The 20,298-nt window shown below is 50.3% G+C and overlaps 1 protein-coding gene across 1 annotated transcript in view; it reads right to left on the reverse strand.

Moving 5' to 3' along the window:
* ASXL2 (ASXL transcriptional regulator 2) overlaps positions 1 to 20,298 on the reverse strand; it is a 144,435-nt gene that overhangs the window by 104,664 nt on the left and 19,473 nt on the right. Inside the window, exon 3 of the mRNA XM_085894357.1 lies at positions 10,737 to 10,845. Coding sequence (XP_085750483.1) covers positions 10,737 to 10,845 — 109 coding nt within the window. The remainder of the gene's footprint in view (positions 1 to 10,736; positions 10,846 to 20,298) is intronic.

Consider the following 20,298-nt stretch of genomic DNA (forward strand, 5'->3'; position numbering starts at 1 on the left):
TATTGCCAGTAAGAGGTGACGTCGAGTGATTGACCTGGAAACCATATAGCCGAGGTGTCTAGGTTCGTGTAAGTACGATGTTTGAAAACGAAAATAGGCTATACCATATAGCCGAGGTGTCTAGGTTTGTGTAAGTACGATGTTCGAAAACGAAAAAAAAAATGATGTTCGCACAATGACGACGTCGCTTAACGACGCGTTTCTCAGAACGTAACCCCGTCGTTAAGTGGCGCATGGGTGTATAACTAAATGAATACCCACCATAAAAAACATCAGGTCAGGGTCAGGTATGGGAGCATGTGCCAGAACAGCACGTCGCTGCGTCCACTTTCTGCCGGTACTCCAGGGGCCTCCGTCTGGCCATCCCCCAGGCAGATGCCAGGCCCATCCCCATCTCCTTGAGATGATGGTCAACCTGTTGCAACCATGAGGCACGTGGTCGACCCACTGGCCTCCTCCACTCATGAGACTCCCTCGCTGAGAGAATCTGGTGAGCAGGATCAGAGTCATGAAAACGAGCCACATGTCCATACAGCCGCAACTGACGCTCACGGACTATGCAGGTAACAAATCTCATCCGAGTCTCTCTCAGCAACCGCTCGTTGGACACAAAATCTGACCAGCGATAGCCAGGGATTCTCCGAAGAGACCTGGTACCAAAGGAATTAAGTCTCCGTCTCAGATCCTTGGTCAGAGTCCAAGTCTCGCACCCATAGAGCAAGACTGGAAGTACCAAGGACCTGAAGACGCGGACTTTCGTCCTCCCGCACAGGTACCGGCAGCGCCATACCCCATGATCCAGTGAATCCATGACTCCCCAGGCCCGACCCAGACGTCTATTGACCTCTGACTCGCAGCCAGCAGAGACATGAATATCACTGCCAAGGTAAGTGAATCTCTCCACGACCTCAACATCCTCACCACAAACAGACACAGACAGGACAGCAGCATCCAAGATGTCACCGAAAGCCTGGATCTTAGTTTTGACCCAAGAAACCCGTAATCCCAACGGCTCCGACTCCTCATTCAGCACCTCGAGGGCCCCCAAGAGGATGTCTGAAGTCTCCGCAAAGATGACTGCATCATCTGCAAAGTCAAGGTCCGAGATCTTGACATTCCCAAATGACGCACCGCAACTTGATCTCTCCGACATCCTCCCTAGAATCCAGTCCATACAAGTGCTGAAAAGTGTGGGGGCAAGTACACATCCCTGACGAACTCCAGTAACAACTGGAAATAAGTCAGAGATGGTTCCACCACACTTCACAGCACTCTCAGTACCAAAGTAGAGTTCAGACATCAGATCAATCAGTTTTGGTGGCACCCCACGAAGACCAAGAATCCTCCAGAGGACATCCCGATTCATTGAATCGAACGCTTTACAGAGATCAACATAGGCTGCAAGCAGCCCCTGCCGAAACTCTCGTCTGCGTTCGGTGAGGACACGAAGTGCAAGGATACGGTCAATCGTTGACCTCTTTGGTGTAAAGCCTGACTGCTCTGGACGCTGGTGCTCAAGCAGATGGTGGCGAACCCTATCGAGAATTATCCGAGCAAAGACCTTGCCCGGCACTGAGAGCAGCGTCACCCCTCGGTAGTTGTTGCAGTCTTGGCGATGACCCTTCCCTTTCAAGAGAGGGACAACAAGGCCCCTCTTCCAGTCAGTTGGGATGATGCCTGTGTTCCAGGCAGAGCACAAAACTGCATGCAACGACACGAGTGCAGCATTTCCACCAGCCTTGAGAAGTTCGGCATGGATGCCACAGATCCCTGGAGCTTTGCCCCGTTTCAACTGGTTCACCGCAGCCCGTGTTTCCACAAGCATAGGTGGACCACAGTTGATTCGAGGGTCAGCAACAGGGATTGTAACACCCTTGACGTCCAACTCGACAGTTGGGGGATCAGCCTGGTACAACCGCTCAAAGTAACCGGCCCAGCGGGCCTTCACTTCAGACTCCTCTGTCAAGAGCCTACCACTCTCTGCTCGACCTGTAGTGCTCCGAGGGATGGGCTTGGATGAACATAATGCGCGAATTCCCCTGTAAGCGGGACGAGAATCACCTGTCCACAGGTGATGCTCTACCCCCTCACAGATTCCTCGCACATAGGCCTCCTTGTCCACCCTCAGTGCACGTACAGTTTTACGCCTCAGCTCCCTGAACAGCTCAGCTCTGCCATTCAGCCTGGCCCTGCGACTCTGGTCAATGGTATCCAGTGTCCCTTGAGAGACAAGATTCTTCTTTGCCCTGCGGTGAGCTCCAAGGCATCCACCGGCAACATCAAGGACGGTGGTCTTGAAGGCGCTCCACAACTCTTCAGGACCCCCCAAAGCACCCAGACCCCCCAAGTGTCCACTCAGCCTGTTCGCAAACTCCTCAGCTACTCTCTCATCCCTGAGCTTGGCAACATCCAGCCTCGGCTGGGATGGTACCATTCTCCAGGATTTAAGGTGCAGCTTTAGAGTTGCTACAACAAGCCTGTGGTCAGTATTGAGGAACTGAGTACTCCGGTAGACCCTGCAGTTCTGGATCATCCTCCAACGACCGTCAATGAGGACATGGTCAATCTCCTTTGCCACACCGCCAGCATTGGAATACCAAGTCCAGCGATGAGCTTGTGGGCGCTGAAACCATGAACCAGCCGCCCTAAGTCCATGACTTCTTGCAAAGTCAAGGAACTTAGTGCTATTCTGGTTCATAGTTCCTGACCCATGGGGACCAACACACACCTCATAACCGTCCCTATCAGTTCCAGTCGATGCATTGAAATCCCCCAAGACTAGAAGTGTATCTCGTCTGGGGCACTGATCAACCACAGACTCGAGTGTGGCGTAGAATGCATCCTTCATGGTGAGATCACTCGCCTCAGTCGGAGCATAAACAGAGACCAGGGAAATGACACCTAAGGAGTGACGAATCCTTAATCTCATAATACTGTTGTGGTTGACGAAATTCGCAAACCACCATTCAGGTCCCGTAGGTGAGATATCCCTGTAAGTATATGTGTAGTTAGCCCAAACCCGTTGTTTAGAGGGAATAAATGTTATTCATTCGGGCTGCGACCCTTTTTGATAGCCGTTTTTCTTTTACTATCTTTATTTTGGACCAGCCGCCATGACTACCACCACAACCACCACCAACCACGTCTCAACAGCCATCACACAACAACCACCAACCGCAACGCCGCTTCACAACAACAGCCACGACCCTTGCCGTCACATCTCGCTCTCGCAACCATCGCATCACCGCCATTCCCGCGCCGCTTGTGGGCACCGATCCTGGACTCGTACAGGGCGCGCACCGAGCAGCGGGTGCAAAAACAAAAAATGGAGGTCGTTTTGTTGTTGGTGTGAATGTAGACTCGAAACCCGTTTGGAGGGGTGCAGGAGCCCTGTTGACGGGCTGGGAGCGTGGCTGCGAAAGGTGAGTATCGCTGAGTGGGTACCCCGGGCACCAGGCTAGTCGGCCGTGGTAGGCCAAGGGCCCATGGGGGGCCGGGATAGCGTAGTGGGCACGGGTGCGCCTGCTTGGTGCGGGGGCTCGGGGCGCCATTAGCCGCGTGGGCAGTGTTGTGGGCACGGGTGACCCTCGGAAAGGGGCCCGGGAAGCCAGCCTGCCACGTGTGCGTTTCAGGGGAGGTGCCATGGGGGGCACTCCCCGGTGTTTGGGGAGCTGGTAGGATCGGAGGCAGTGTAGTGCCCGGGGTGCCATAGCGGGAGATTCGGCAGAGGGTCGTGCCTGCCAAAGGGAGCCACGCGTCCCAGCCATGAGACCGTGTGAGGGCACGGGAAGAAAATTGGGGGGCGAGGCCCGAAATTGTGAGGACACCAACACAGGCGACGGGAATCTAGGTTGTTAGAACCAATAGTTTAAGCGAGAGGCGCTTGTTGAAGCCCCGGGGTAGTTTAAGAGTTAATGGTTAGGGAAGATTAGGAGATGTACCCCTCCGCACCATCCATCCCCTCGCTCTCGTTGTGGGCCGCTGGACCCACTTTGTGTTATAGATCGCTGAACTCTGGGGAGGCCATCTTGAGGCTTCGTTGGGCCTCGACACAGGACGCTAGCTCTCCCTTGTTCCCCTCCGGGAAGGGAACGTAGGGGTTGGGAGTAGGCTAGGTGACAGGATAGGTTAGCCGAACAAGGACAGTAAAGGGGGTTAGGGGACGATTTATAGTGGGGAAGTGAACATAAAAACAACAAAAAAAAAATAAGTAGGGGCTAAATTGGGGTTTGACAAATTAAGGGAGTGGGTAAAGACAATGACAGGCAAAGGCGATAGGTTGGGAGGGAGACCGTAGAGTAGGTCCGAGCCCGCCTTCCGAGTGGCCAGCACCACCGCACTCCCTCCACCAACCTCCACTGAACGGCAAAGGCTGGCCAGCTTCATCTGCTGGCCGTGTTTTGCTTCAAGGCCTGTGCCGCCCACTTCATCGGCAGCTGTTGTTTTGCTGCAAGGCCTGTGCCGGCCAACTTCATCGGCTGGCCGTGTTTTTCTTCAAGGCCTGTGCCGGCCACGTCATCTGCTGGCTGTGTTTTTCTTCAAGGCTTGTGCCGGCCAGTTGTCTGCCGGCTGTGTTTGCCTGCAGCGGCCTTGTTCTGCAGGCTGTGTTTGCCTGCTCACCTTTGCCATGCCATGCCCACTGCCCCTGTTCACCAGCCCCGTTCAATTTTTGCTTTGCCCCCCCTGTTCATTGCCATATGCGCCAGGATCAGAAAGCAACAGTTTGCAAGCTGCGAGAACTGCCCTGTAGGCAGCTACAACACGGGCCTGCAGTGGCGGCCCGTGCACCGTGTTTGCGTCCATCCATCCATTGTGCTCATTGCGTGTGCCACTTGAGCTGGCACGGAGACTGCGTTTGTGCAGCCCATGCACCGTTGTGGTTCACTGCGTTCAGTTCAAAAGGGAAGGCCTTGGACTGCGTGTGAGCAGCCGGCCACGTTCCCTGTCACCTGCATTGTTTGAGTCAGAGACTGCATGCGAGCAGCCTGACTCCCTGCTAACTGCTTTCTTTTTGCAGAGTCCATTGATCCTGGGCCATGGTTTAGTGTAAAATTTGTAAGTTAAGGTTAAGATGTACTGTAAATATGAGTGCGCCCCCGGCATGTCTGTCTTAGCGCCGGCAATTTTATTTAAGTCGTCCGTGTGAGTGAGTTTGTTTAGGTGGTTACTCAGCCCTCAGGTTATTTATTTTGGGGACACGAATACCATGAATGTCGCACTCAGGGATCTGTAGGTAAAATGTACTAGGGGAAAACTACACATGATGGCACACGAAAATTTGATGACTCGGGACGAGTCTGTAAAAAGGGGAGGGGGTAGTGTTGTGGTTGACGAAATTCGCAAACCACCATTCAGGTCCCGTAGGTGAGATATCCCTGTAAGTATATGTGTAGTTAGCCCAAACCCGTTGTTTAGAGGGAATAAATGTTATTCATTCGGGCTGCGACCGTTTTAGATAGCCGTTTTTCTTTTACTATCTTTATTTTGGACCAGCCGCCATTACTACCACCACAACCACAACCAACCACGTCTCAACAGCCATCACACAACCACCACCAACCGCAACGCCGCTTCACAACAGCCACGACCCTTGCCGTCACATCTCGCTCTCGCAACCATCGCATCACCGCCATTCCCGCGCCGCTTATGGGCACCGATCCTGGACTCGTACAGGGCGCGCACCGAGCAGCGGGTGCAAAAACACCAGCCTTTCCGAGAAATCGGATCAAGAACGATTCACGCCCACTTCTGTTCCGTCCTATCAGCGAGCGTGGGGCGGTTTGGCCCCGCCTCCAGGTGCGTCGGAGTATAATCGCTATATGCAGATTCGCGGATCAAGAATCATTCACGCCCACTTTTCCTCTGTCCAATGGGGAGCGTGGCTCCGCCCCCGAGCGATTCCTGATCCAAAAAATCTGCATATGATTTCTCCTGTCGGACTATACAGCACCGAGCGCGGAGCGAATCGAGGCAGTTGGACGGAGTTGAGAAGAGTGGAGAGTGGGAGAGTTGGAGAGTTGTGGCGGCGGCGAAGGCAGTCGAGAGGGCGCTCGTGTCAGAGTCGGGGAGCTGCGGAGAGGGGAGGCCGGTAACGCGACCGAGGTCGCGGTGGAGTCGCTCGTCGCGGGACCCAAGCCAGCGAGATATCCTCATTCCCCCGAGCATCAACAACCCCCTCCTGTTTCCCCCCACACTGAGATAGTGTGAGAAGGGGGCCCCGTTCCCACCCCATTCCAGGCAGTGCCAGCGAGGCCCGCGGAGTCGGGGCGCCGCCGCCATTTTGCGGCTCATCACCAGACGGGTAGGCTCGACGCGGTCTTGGCCCCAGGCCCGTCTGCCCCCCTTGTCGATGAGGGTGGCCCCTCCCTTTTTCTTTTGCTTTGAGTATATGTGTTGTCGGCGCCGTCTGTGAAGTAAAACTGTATAAGTGTTGCCGTGTGCTCGGTAGTCGGTAGTAGATCTGCATTGTTGCATTTGCTTTTTGTGCAGAATTGTGTTTCTTCTACTTTTACATTTGCTTTTGGTGTATAATTGTGTATGTGTGCTTTCCGTTTGCCGCGGAATAAATGTGCTTTATGTTGAACTGTTTTTCCCGTTTCGCTCCGTCTTTTCTTTTATTGAATCTCCATCTTACTTCACGTAAAGGGTTGGTCGTGGGCTAAATACGCCCAATAATTAATCGAACCGTCGAGGTTGACGATAACACCGCTCGGTTATCCCGATAGTACGGAACGGGTCGCTTAAAGTGGCCCGTGTCTGAAGTCAACCTGCGGCGAGGTGCGATCGCCTGGTCTACCCTCCGTGTGGGTACTTAGGTAGGTCGAATTTGGCGAGCAACCCTATCCCACGCGGGGGGCCGATTGGCACGATCGTGGTGAGGCCGAAAGGCCCACCTGTGACTAGTTCCCGGCGTTAGTCCGAGAGGGTCACGACGGGATTGTCCGTCCGGTGGGCGACGTGCTGCGATTCGAGTTACGTGGCCGCTCGCACGCCGGCGGGCGCGAATCCGCAACAATATGCTCGTTGACCGGTGTTACCTCAATTATCATTGGGGTCAGCTTATTGGATACAGCTACAGCAACTCCTTGGGTATGGTAACCATCAGAGCGACCAGACCAATAGTAGGTGTAACCACCCACCATTATCTCGCCGCAATCCGGTCTCCGAACCTCAGAGAGAGCTGCAATCCCGATGTCCAAATGCTTGAGCTCAGATGATAACAGAGACAGGTGATCATCCTCTCTTAGGGATAGGACATTCCAGGCACCCACCCGAAGGGACCGCCTCAGGTCAACCCAAGGAGACCGCCGTCTGGTGGACGACACCTCATTCAGCACCTCGAGGTGCTGAATGCCCCGACATTCGGGGGACGGGACGACATTGAAGCAATGCCCCGACATTCGCAGCATTTTCCAGGAAAGTATCCCCCGCAAATAGCGGGTTTCGACAGTCTACACACTAGCACTCCTCACTATACGAACTAGATGTGTTCCACGAAAGTAGTGTGTATAACAAAACTGTACAGCGAAAAAGATTTTTCCATAAACAGTGTTATAAAACAAAGATGCGATCCTGGAGGGCTGATAACTAGGTAAATCAATACAGAACATCAGAAAATGTACTGTACAGTCATGCACCGCTTAATGACGTTCTGGGCAACGACGGATCGCATATACGACGGATCTGCCAGCTCTGGAAAAAAAAATGTAGCTGAAACATTCCTATCACCGAGTGATGTAGCCGACGTCGCGCTGCCAGTCGTATAAAAATAGCACATACAATTATGTACACTGTACATTACATAATACTTGATAATGATAATAAACAACGATGTTACTGGTTTATGTATTTACTATACCTTTTTATCGTTATTTTAGTGTCCTCTTTCTACTTATATTAAATAAAAAAAGTTTACTGTAAAACAGCATGCCGTGTCACGCAGCATTGTTCTACTGTACATCTCGCGTTTACCGTGTCTCTTGATTGCATCATTTTTCCGTGTGCTTGATTTAATCTCGTGTTGTTTTGTTCATCATGGACCTTAAGCGTACAAAATCACTGCTGCTATTGCCAGTAAGAGGTGACGTCGAGTGATTGACCTGGAAACCATATAGCCGAGGTGTCTAGGTTCGTGTAAGTACGATGTTTGAAAACGAAAACAGGCTATACCATATAGCCTAGGTGTCTAGGTTTGTGTAAGTACGATGTTCGAAAACGAAAAAAAAAATGAAGTTCGCACAATGACGACGTCGCTTAACGACGCGTTTCTCAGAACGTAACCCCGTCGTTAAGTGGCGCATGGGTGTATAACTAAATGAATACCCACCATAAAAAAAACATCAAAATAGAAGAAAAACAAATGAGTAACCAATAATAGAAGAAGAGACTGCGTGTAGAGGCCCGGAGATGTGTGGGTGGGGAGCTAAAATAATAGAGTGGTGAGACTTTACCAGGAGTGCTTGATGGAGTAGTGCTTCAGGTTGTATTCCACTCATATTGTGGGGTTTGGAGAAAGTTTTACGAAAGTTACTTGATACTACTAGATTATGATGCCCAAAGTACAGTGGCATGCAGATTAAAAACATATTAAAAACGAAGCAGAAATGACTAGCATGCATATTAAAAATAAAAAGCCTGTTTCATGGCACCCTACCAATTTAATGGATGTGAATTTGCAATACAATAGGAGTGTTATATTCATACCCTTCGCTTTACAATGGAGTAATTCCGTTCCATTCTCAGCGTTAAAACCCCTTTTAGACACAGCGGCAGAAATAAATTTGCATCAGCGAAAATGTATGGCCCATCATGAAAAATGTTCATTACTTTATTCTAAGCTTGGGCGATTCTCTACATTTGAGAATCGATTCTGATTCTAAGCTGTCATCTGATTCCTTGAAGAATCTATTCCAGTTCTGTACCCATTGTGTTGCATATTATGTGTATTTGTGTATTGTGTACAGTGTACACTGTGCATTGTATTGAAGTCTATTGTTTTATTATGCATGTGAAATGGAGCAGGGAACGTGTGTGTGTGTGTGTGTGTGTGTGTGTGTGTGTGTGTGTGTGTGTGTGTGTGTGTGTGTGTGTGTGTGTGTGTGTGTGTGTGTGTGTGTGTGTGTGTGTGTGTGTCGCAATGTAGGTCGAAGGGGTAGTACTGAAGGATTTTCCACAGTTGATCAGATGATCACATCTGGTTTACAAAACAGTACAAGTACTGAAGTGTTCGTTTATTAACCAAGTGATATATTTTCAGGTAAGTGGAGTTTTTTAACCATATTTTTGTGTTGTATCTGTTGCAAGTTTGGAGAAATTTTAGTCTGAAGAAAAGAATAAAAGTTTGATTTCTCTTAACTGTTTACCAGCGTCGTTCATTACAACCTCATCAAAAGAAACTTTTTGAGGTTAACATCTGATATGAACATGTACAAGGAATAATAGATGAAAAAGAGGGAGAGAGAACACAAGCGAGAGAAGAGATACAGGTGGAGAGATTTTCAGAGAGGAAAAGGAGGACAGCGCACGATTCTCAAAAAGTCATTAATGGTCGTTATGTGGAATCGACCTGTCAATGCTTACGGCATGAAAACAGATCAAATGTCAAACAAAGGCAAGTCTCAGTAAAGAGAATCAGATTACTTTTTGTTCAAATGATGGTGCCAATGTAAAATAATTGGAGGATTCTCCATTGCTTTTGTGACGACAGTGACGAACTTTATTACAGGTAATGCAATTAGCCTTGTGAATTCTCCGAAACAATGCAAACAAAACATTGAACAATGCAGATCCTCACTGGGGTTATTGTCTAGGCAACCCCTTTCACACACAGGATACTCTATTAAAGTAGATCAACATGCGGAATCGCAGACAGAGAATTATTACAAATAGCCTCTTCCTTTCGGGCAGGCTAAACAACAAATAAATGTGTTTATGTAAGAGTTACGTAAAATGCCAAAAGCCATCAAAAGTGTTTTGTTAATTAATCTGCTGTATGCTCCCAAGGACAACTCTTGTGTTTGCAGGTTTAGTAGCTATCACTCAATGCGAGATGCTGCGGCCTCATCTATGATGCCAATTAGTTGATAAAGTTGCTCAATTCATGATTTACAGTATAAAAGCTCAAGCCAACCGTTTCACCTGCAGGAATTCTATTATCAATGAGTAATATTCATTCAAATGGCTTTTTATTGAATTGAAAAGAGCAGCCAACAATGGGACACCCATAATTGTCAGTGTGTCGTGATGTTAATTAACCTGAATTACTGAATAGCATAAATGGTGTTATCTGTCCCAATGAAATTGGGTAGCATCTCAAGCGAAATGGAACATCTCAACTGTGCAAAATTCAAAAGCGATAACCACATGGAAGATGCCGGTTAAGAAGGACTGCTCAAAACCAGAGAGCTTATCTTTAATGCTCAATTCTAAAAACTCCCAGCATATCTGTTGATTACTCAAGAACCTCACATGGTTTCATCATATTACTTCGTATCGTTTCAAAGCAAAGTTTCTGCAGATTCAGGCAATGGACACGTCTCAAAAATGATATGTTGCAAGTTCCAACCCATTCCGTGTTGGCAGGTTGTAGCTTGCATCTCACCGAGGTAATAAAAGCCCCCAAGAAGCAAAAAAGCACAACAAATATGCTCCATATTCCTTACACCTCTCCGATTGATATGCTAACAGTCCACAGGAAAGGGGAAGGGGTTAGGGGAGGAGGGAAATCAGCGAGTTACCTTGAGAGTATAAACGCCCATCCGGCCTGGCACCTTGTAGAATATACCACTGCTGCCACGAGAATTTGTATGCAGCATAGCATTCAAACAAGCCAATGGAGAAGTACCACTGCAAAAGAAACAAAGACAAAAATAAACTGCACAACTTTAACAACGATTACGAAAAGAAACAAAAAACTGCAGAAATTGAATTGGCATGGACAAGCAAAGTATTTCCGATCAACCGTACGACTTGTACATCTACTTTTTAATTGATGATCTGTTTCACTTTGAGGGAAGAGGGAGAAGGGAGATAGTGGCATCAAAATTAAATGCACAAGAGTGATGCTCCAAAATAGTGCTGAAGATCATCCCACAGAAAGCAACACAAAAGCAAATCCCCTTCGTAATGAAGGCCCTTTACTCCTATAACGAAGGAGCTGCAGTTCGACGCGTACATTTTTTGCTCCCACGTCTGTGAAAGCATTTGTCTGATATAGCATTTCACACTTGTCCATACTCACGCACGCGTCAGTTTTGTGTATGTTCCATGTCTGTCCCAGAAAGTCTGGAAACCTTTTTGTCCAATAGACAATTTATTGAGGCAATTTCCATCATTAAAAAATGCTTCTGACCACACAAAAAATCTCTCTGCCACAGCTGACATTACAATAGAGTAGAGTTAGATTTTTGAAGCAAAATATTTCAAAATTTATGCTGACGAACAGTTCTTAACCAAAAGTTGATTCCCCTCCTTGCTTTTTCATTAGCCTCGACTTTGTGTGCGAAAAAAAATCCCTGCAGCAAACTGTACTACATGCAATGCATTCATTGAAGAGAAGAGCATGTGTAATTTTGTGAATGACTCCGACCAAACAGCGCAACTATTAATGATGCCGTTTATTTTTTTTAGTACAGTACACATATCGAAGCCCTTACGAGAGCAGAGTACCAGCATGCAAAAGGTCAACAGACAGAAACAGGGCAAATGAAAACGGCAAGACAAAGTCTTCCCCATAGCATGAGCAGAGGAGTTTTATGTGAAGGAGGGAAACATATCAGCAGGTGCAATGAAGGTCAAAGGTGGAGATGAGAGAGAAAAGGAAGTGGCAATGGGTAGCAGACTTGCAATGTTGAAGGTAAGAGCTCAACACAACATAATCAGGGAGACAGTTCCACAGGCGAGAAAAGAAAAGGATGAATGAAGGCGAATGCTAAATATTAACTTGGGAGCGTAACAAGGAGAGGGTCTGCCAGAATGGATGCAACCGAAGGCAGGCGTCATCAGAGAGATGAGTGTGGGAGGAGCAAGGCAATAATAGAGCTGTTAAATACTGCACGGCCATCAACCTGCCCACAATGGTCTTCAAAACAGCTGTTCAACACCATCTCATTTATCCCCCATCCAAAACCTCGATCTTTTCTACCCCGTTAATCCACCTCAAACCCACCTACTTCAAATTCCCTGCTTTCTTTCCTGAAAGTCCCTGTGGTGTCCATCTTGTGCACCCCGTGTTCCCCGCCCCATCCCTCTCCCTTCCACAGATCTCCTAATGTCTCTGTTCCCCACTGTTTTGTCTTTCCCTCTCCCACCCCTCTTGTCTCATGCTCCCCTTGCTGTGTGTTGTGTGTTAGCTCTCAAACGAGCCTTGACAAACGATCTAAAAAAAAAAGCCTTCTTCCCTTTTTTTGTACCCAAGTTTGATATCTAGTCGCAATGCTTAGTTTTCGATATCCACGCCTGATGGGATCATTAGGTCGTACGTGAGCAGTACTTCCATGTTTTCAGTGATTGCTTTTGGTTCATTTTCCCACTAATTTTCTGGAACTTGAATATCAAAGTTTTTGTAGATATGCCAGCAGATTAGTTTACAAACTGTTATGTCGTTATGTGTACAGCTGTTCTGACAGCTGTTTTTTCATGTTCGGTCATCAAGCGTCACATATCATTCTCTTTGCTAACCCCACCTCCACCCCTCACCTGTCATTTATTTTTCCTCCTCCCCCCGACCCTTCTCTCGCACTCTATCCCCTCCTCAATCCCCCCTCCTAATAAATTGCAGCACTCTCCTCCCACACCTCTGTCGCTCTCTCTGTCTGTGTGTCTGTGACTGTCTGTGTGTCTGTGACTGTCTGTGTGTCTGTCTGTGTGTCTGTGACTGTCTGTGTGTCTGTCTGTGTGTCTGTGACTGTCTGTGTGTCTGTGACTGTCTGTGTGACTGTCTGTGTGACTGTCTGTGTGTCTGTGACTGTCTGTGTGTCTGTGACTGTCTGTGTGACTGTCTGTGTGTCTGTGACTGTCTGTGTGACTGTCTGTGTGTCTGTGACTGTCTGTGTGACTGTCTGTGTGTCTGTGTGACTGTCTGTGTGTCTGTGACTGTCTGTGTGACTGTCTGTGTGTCTGTGTGACTGTCTGTGTGTCTGTCTGTGTGTCTGTGACGGTCTGTGTGTCTGTGACTGTCTGTGTGTCTGTGACGGTCTGTGTGTCTGTGACGGTCTGTGTGTCTGTGACTGTCTGTGTGTCTGTGACTGTCTGTGTGTCTGTGACGGTCTGTGTGTCTGTGACTGTCTGTGTGTCTGTGACTGTCTGTGTGACTGTCTGTGTGTCTGTGACTGTCTGTGTGACTGTCTGTGACTGTCTGTGTGACTGTCTCTGTGTCTGTGACTGTCTGTGTCTGTGACTGTCTATGTGTCTGTGACTGTCTATGTGTCTGTGACTGTCTATGTGTCTGTGACTGTCTGTGTCTGTGACTGTCTGTGTCTGTGACTGTCTGTGTCTGTGACTGTCTGTGTCTGTGACTGTCTGTGTCTGTGACTGTCTGTGTCTGTGACTGTCTGTGTCTGTGTCTGTGACTGTCTGTGTCTGTGTCTGTGACTGTCTGTGTCTGTGTCTGTGACTGTCTGTGTCTGTGTCTGTGACTGTCTGTGTGTCTGTGTCTGTGACTGTCTGTGTGACTGTCTGTGTGTCTGTGTCTGTGACTGTCTGTGTGTCTGTGTCTGTGACTGTCTGTGTGTCTGTCTGTGTGTCTGTGACTGTCTGTGTGACTGTGACTGTGTGACTGTGACTGTGACTGTGTGACTGTGACTGTGACTGTGTGACTGTGACTGTCTGTGTGACTGTGACTGTGTGACTGTGACTGTGACTGTGTGACTGTGACTGTCTGTGTGACTGTGACTGTGTGACTGTGACTGTGACTGTGTGACTGTGACTGTCTGTGTGACTGTGACTGTGTGACTGTGACTGTGACTGTGTGACTGTGACTGTCTGTGTGACTGTGACTGTGTGACTGTGACTGTGACTGTGTGACTGTGACTGTCTGTGTGACTGTGACTGTGTGACTGTGACTGTGTGACTGTGACTGTCTGTGTGACTGTGACTGTGTGACTGTGACTGTGTGACTGTGACTGTGTGACTGTGTGACTGTCTGTGTGTCTGTGTGTCTGTGCGACTGTCTGTGTGTCTGTGCGACTGTCTGTGTGTCTGTGCGACTGTCTGTGTGTCTGTGCGACTGTCTGTGTGTCTGTGCGACTGTCTGTGTGTCTGTGCGACTGTCTGTGTGTCTGTGCGACTGTCTGTGTGTCTGTGCGACTGTCTGTGTGTCTGTGCGACTGTCTGTGCGTCTGTGCGACTGTCTGTGCGTCTGTGCGACTGTCTGTGCGTCTGTGCGACTGTCTGTGCGTCTGTGCGACTGTCTGTGCGTCTGTGCGACTGTCTGTGCGTCTGTGCGACTGTCTGTGCGTCTGTGCGACTGTCTGTGCGTCTGTGCGACTGTCTGTGCGTCTGTGCGACTGTCTGTGCGTCTGTGCGACTGTCTGTGCGTCTGTGCGACTGTCTGTGCGTCTGTGCGACTGTCTGTGCGTCTGTGCGACTGTCTGTGCGTCTGTGCGACTGTCTGTGCGTCTGTGCGACTGTCTGTGCGTCTGTGCGACTGTCTGTGCGTCTGTGCGACTGTCTGTGCGTCTGTGCGACTGTCTGTGCGTCTGTGCGACTGTCTGTGCGTCTGTGCGACTGTCTGTGCGTCTGTGCGACTGTCTGTGCGTCTGTGCGACTGTCTGTGCGTCTGTGCGACTGTCTGTGCGTCTGTGCGACTGTCTGTGCGTCTGTGCGACTGTCTGTGCGTCTGTGCGACTGTCTGTGCGTCTGTGCGACTGTCTGTGCGTCTGTGCGACTGTCTGTGCGTCTGTGCGACTGTCTGTGCGTCTGTGCGACTGTCTGTGCGTCTGTGCGACTGTCTGTGCGTCTGTGCGACTGTCTGTGCGTCTGTGCGACTGTCTGTGCGTCTGTGCGACTGTCTGTGCGTCTGTGCGACTGTCTGTGCGTCTGTGCGACTGTCTGTGCGTCTGTGCGACTGTCTGTGCGTCTGTGCGACTGTCTGTGCGTCTGTGCGACTGTCTGTGCGTCTGTGCGACTGTCTGTGCGTCTGTGCGACTGTCTGTGCGTCTGTGCGACTGTCTGTGCGTCTGTGCGACTGTCTGTGCGTCTGTGCGACTGTCTGTGCGTCTGTGCGACTGTCTGTGCGTCTGTGCGACTGTCTGTGCGTCTGTGCGACTGTCTGTGCGTCTGTGCGACTGTCTGTGCGTCTGTGCGACTGTCTGTGCGTCTGTGCGACTGTCTGTGCGTCTGTGCGACTGTCTGTGCGTCTGTGCGACTGTCTGTGCGTCTGTGCGACTGTCTGTGCGTCTGTGCGACTGTCTGTGCGTCTGTGCGACTGTCTGTGCGTCTGTGCGACTGTCTGTGCGTCTGTGCGACTGTCTGTGCGTCTGTGCGACTGTCTGTGCGTCTGTGCGACTGTCTGTGCGTCTGTGCGACTGTCTGTGCGTCTGTGCGACTGTCTGTGCGTCTGTGCGACTGTCTGTGCGTCTGTGCGACTGTCTGTGCGTCTGTGCGACTGTCTGTGCGTCTGTGCGACTGTCTGTGCGTCTGTGCGACTGTCTGTGCGTCTGTGCGACTGTCTGTGCGTCTGTGCGACTGTCTGTGCGTCTGTGCGACTGTCTGTGTGACTGTCTGTGTGACTGTCTGTCTGTGTGACTGTCTGTCTGTGTGACTGTCTGTGTGACTGTGTGTCTGTGTGACTGTCTGTCTGTCTGTCTGTCTGTCTGTGTGACTGTCTGTCTGTCTGTCTGTCTGTCTGTGTGACTGTCTGTCTGTCTGTCTGTCTGACTGTCTGTCTGTCTGTGTGACTGTCTGTCTGACTGTCTGTCTGTGTGACTGTCTGTCTGACTGTCTGTCTGTGTGACTGTCTGTCTGACTGTCTGTCTGTGTGACTGTCTGTCTGACTGTCTGTCTGTGTGACTGTCTGTGTGACTGTCTGTCTGACTGTCTGTCTGTGTGACTGTCTGTCTGACTGTCTGTCTGTGTGACTGTCTGTCTGACTGTCTGTCTGTGTGACTGTCTGTCTGACTGTCTGTCTGTGTGACTGTCTGTCTGACTGTCTGTCTGTGTGACTGTCTGTCTGACTGTCTGTCTGTGTGACTGTCTGTCTGTGTGACTGTCTGTCTGTGTGACTGTCTGTCTGTGTGACTGTCTGTCTGTGTGACTGTCTGTCTGTGTGACTGTCTGTCTGTGTGACTGTCTGTCTGTGTGACTGTCTGTCTGTGTGACTGTCTGTCTGACTGTCTGTCTGTGTGACTGTCTGTCTGACTGTCTGTCTGTGTGACTGTCTGTCTGACTGTCTGTCTGTGTGACTGTCTGTGACTGTCTGTCTGTGTGACTGTCTGTGACTGTCTGTCTGTGTGACTGTCTGTGACTGTCTGTCTGTGTGACTGTCTGTGACTGTCTGTCTGTGTGACTGTCTGTGTGACTGTCTGTGACTGTCTGTCTGTGTGACTGTCTGTGACTGTCTGTCTGTGTGACTGTCTGTGACTGTCTGTCTGTGTGACTGTCTGTGACTGTCTGTCTGTGTGACTGTCTGTGACTGTCTGTCTGTGTGACTGTCTGTGACTGTCTGTCTGTGTGACTGTCTGTGACTGTCTGTCTGTGTGACTGTCTGTGACTGTCTGTCTGTGTGACTGTCTGTGACTGTCTGTCTGTGTGACTGTCTGTGACTGTCTGTCTGTGTGACTGTCTGTGACTGTCTGTCTGTGTGACTGTCTGTGACTGTCTGTCTGTGTGACTGTCTGTGACTGTCTGTCTGTGACTGTCTGTCTGTGACTGTCTGTCTGTGACTGTCTGTCTGTGACTGTCTGTCTGTGACTGTCTGTCTGTGACTGTCTGTCTGTGACTGTCTGTCTGTGACTGTCTGTCTGTGACTGTCTGTCTGTGACTGTCTGTCTGTGACTGTCTGTGTGACTGTCTGTCTGTGTGACTGTCTGTCTGTGTGACTGTCTGTCTGTGTGACTGTCTGTCTGTGTGACTGTCTGTCTGTGACTGTCTGTCTGTGACTGTCTGTCTGTGTGACTGTCTGTGACTGTCTGTCTGTGTGACTGTCTGACTGCCTCTGTCTGTCTGTGTGACTGCCTCTGTCTGTCTGTGTGACTGCCTGTCTGTCTGTCTGTGTGACTGCCTGTCTGTCTGTCTGTGTGACTGCCTGTCTGTCTGTCTGTGTGACTGCCTGTCTGTCTGTCTGTGTGACTGCCTGTCTGTCTGTCTGTGTGACTGCCTGTCTGTCTGTCTGTGTGACTGCCTGTCTGTCTGTCTGTGTGACTGCCTGTCTGTCTGTCTGTGTGACTGCCTGTCTGTCTGTCTGTGTGACTGCCTGTCTGTCTGTCTGTGTGACTGCCTGTCTGTCTGTCTGTGTGACTGCCTGTCTGTCTGTCTGTGTGACTGCCTGTCTGTCTGTCTGTGTGACTGCCTGTCTGTCTGTCTGTCTGTGTGACTGCCTGTCTGTCTGTCTGTGTGACTGCCTGTCTGTCTGTCTGTGTGACTGCCTGTCTGTCTGTCTGTGTGACTGCCTGTCTGTCTGTCTGTGTGACTGCCTGTCTGTCTGTCTGTGTGACTGCCTGTCTGTCTGTCTGTGTGACTGCCTGTCTGTCTGTCTGTGTGACTGCCTGTCTGTCTGTCTGTGTGACTGCCTGTCTGTCTGTCTGTGTGACTGCCTGTCTGTCTGTCTGTGTGACTGCCTGTCTGTCTGTCTGTCTGTGTGACTGTCTGTGACTGTCTGTCTGTGTGACTGTCTGTGACTGTCTGTCTGTGTGACTGTCTGTGACTGTCTGTCTGTGTGACTGTCTGTGACTGTCTGTCTGTGTGACTGCCTCTGTCTGTCTGTCTGTCTGTGTGACTGCCTCTGCCTGTCTGTCTGTCTGTGTGACTGCCTGTCTGTCTGTCTGTGTGTGTGACTGCCTCTGTCTGTCTGTCTGTCTGTGTGTGTGACTGCCTCTGTCTGTCTGTCTGTCTGTGTGTGTGACTGCCTCTGTCTGTCTGTCTGTCTGTGTGTGTGACTGCCTCTGTCTGTCTGTCTGTGTGACTGCCTGTCTGTCTGTGTGACTGCCTGTCTGTCTGTCTGTGTGACTGCCTGTCTGTCTGTCTGTGTGACTGCCTGTCTGTCTGTCTGTGTGACTGCCTGTCTGTCTGTCTGTGTGACTGCCTGTCTGTCTGTGTGACTGCCTGTCTGTGTGTGTGACTGCCTGTCTGTGTGACTGCCTGTCTGTGTGACTGCCTGTCTGTGTGACTGCCTCTGTCTGTCTGTCTGTCTGTGTGACTGCCTCTGCCTGTCTGTCTGTCTGTGTGACTGCCTGTCTGTCTGTGTGACTGCCTGTCTGTGTGTGTGACTGCCTGTCTGTGTGACTGCCTGTCTGTGTGACTGCCTCTGTCTGTCTGTCTGTCTGTGTGACTGCCTCTGTCTGTCTGTCTGTCTGTGTGACTGCCTCTGTCTGTCTGTCTGTCTGTGTGACTGCCTCTGCCTGCCTGTCTGTCTGTGTGACTGCCTGTCTGTCTGTGTGACTGCCTGTCTGTCTGTGTGACTGCCTGTGTCTGTCTGTCTGTCTGTGTGACTGCCTGTCTGTCTGTCTGTCTGTCTGTCTGACTGTCTGTCTGTCTGACTGTCTGTCTGACTGTCTGTCTGTCTGTCTGACTGTCTGTCTGACTGTCTGACTGTCTGACTGTCTGTCTGTCTGTCTGTCTGTGTGACTGTCTGTCTGTGTGACTGCCTCTGTCTGTCTGTCTGTCTGTGTGACTGCCTCTGTCTGTCTGTCTGTCTGTGTGACTGCCTCTGTCTGTCTGTCTGTCTGTGTGACTGCCTCTGTCTGTCTGTCTGTCTGTGTGACTGCCTCTGTCTGTCTGTCTGTCTGTGTGACTGCCTCTGTCTGTCTGTCTGTCTGTGTGACTGCCTCTGTCTGTCTGTCTGTCTGTGTGACTGCCTCTGTCTGTCTGTCTGTCTGTGTGACTGCCTCTGTCTGTCTGTCTGTCTGTGTGACTGCCTCTGTCTGTCTGTCTGTCTGTGTGACTGCCTCTGTCTGTCTGTCTGTCTGTCTGTGTGACTGCCTCTGTCTGTCTGTCTGTCTGTGTGACTGCCTCTGTCTGTCTGTCTGTCTGTCTGTGTGACTGCCTCTGTCTGTCTGTCTGTCTGTCTGTGTGACTGCCTCTGTCTGTCTGTCTGTCTGTCTGTGTGACTGCCTCTGTCTGTCTGTCTGTCTGTCTGTGTGACTGCCTCTGTCTGTCTGTCTGTCTGTCTGTGTGACTGCCTCTGTCTGTCTGTCTGTCTGTCTGTGTGACTGCCTCTGTCTGTCTGTCTGTCTGTCTGTGTGACTGCCTCTGTCTGTCTGTCTGTCTGTCTGTGTGACTGCCTCTGTCTGTCTGTCTGTCTGTCTGTGTGACTGCCTCTGTCTGTCTGTCTGTCTGTCTGTGTGACTGCCTCTGTCTGTCTGTCTGTCTGTCTGTGTGACTGCCTCTGTCTGTCTGTCTGTCTGTCTGTGTGACTGCCTCTGTCTGTCTGTCTGTCTGTCTGTGTGACTGCCTCTGTCTGTCTGTCTGTCTGTGTGACTGCCTCTGTCTGTCTGTCTGTCTGTGTGACTGCCTCTGTCTGTCTGTCTGTCTGTGTGACTGCCTCTGTCTGTCTGTCTGTCTGTGTGACTGCCTCTGTCTGTCTGTCTGTCTGTGTGACTGCCTCTGTCTGTCTGTCTGTCTGTGTGACTGCCTCTGTCTGTCTGTCTGTCTGTGTGACTGCCTCTGTCTGTCTGTCTGTGTGACTGCCTCTGTCTGTCTGTCTGTCTGTGTGACTGCCTCTGTCTGTCTGTCTGTCTGTGTGACTGCCTCTGTCTGTCTGTCTGTCTGTGTGACTGCCTCTGTCTGTCTGTCTGTCTGTGTGACTGCCTCTGTCTGTCTGTCTGTCTGTGTGACTGCCTCTGTCTGTCTGTCTGTCTGTGTGACTGCCTCTGTCTGTCTGTCTGTCTGTGTGACTGCCTCTGTCTGTCTGTCTGTCTGTGTGACTGCCTCTGTCTGTCTGTCTGTCTGTGTGACTGCCTCTGTCTGTCTGTCTGTCTGTGTGACTGCCTCTGTCTGTCTGTCTGTCTGTGTGACTGCCTCTGTCTGTCTGTCTGTCTGTGTGACTGCCTCTGTCTGTCTGTCTGTCTGTGTGACTGCCTCTGTCTGTCTGTCTGTCTGTGTGACTGCCTCTGTCTGTCTGTCTGTCTGTGTGACTGCCTCTGT

Source organism: Eptatretus burgeri, chromosome 9 (assembly GCF_056783735.1).
Source record: "Eptatretus burgeri isolate ZD-2024b chromosome 9, Ebu_testis_v1, whole genome shotgun sequence".
Classification (NCBI taxonomy): Eukaryota; Metazoa; Chordata; class Myxini; order Myxiniformes; family Myxinidae; genus Eptatretus; species Eptatretus burgeri.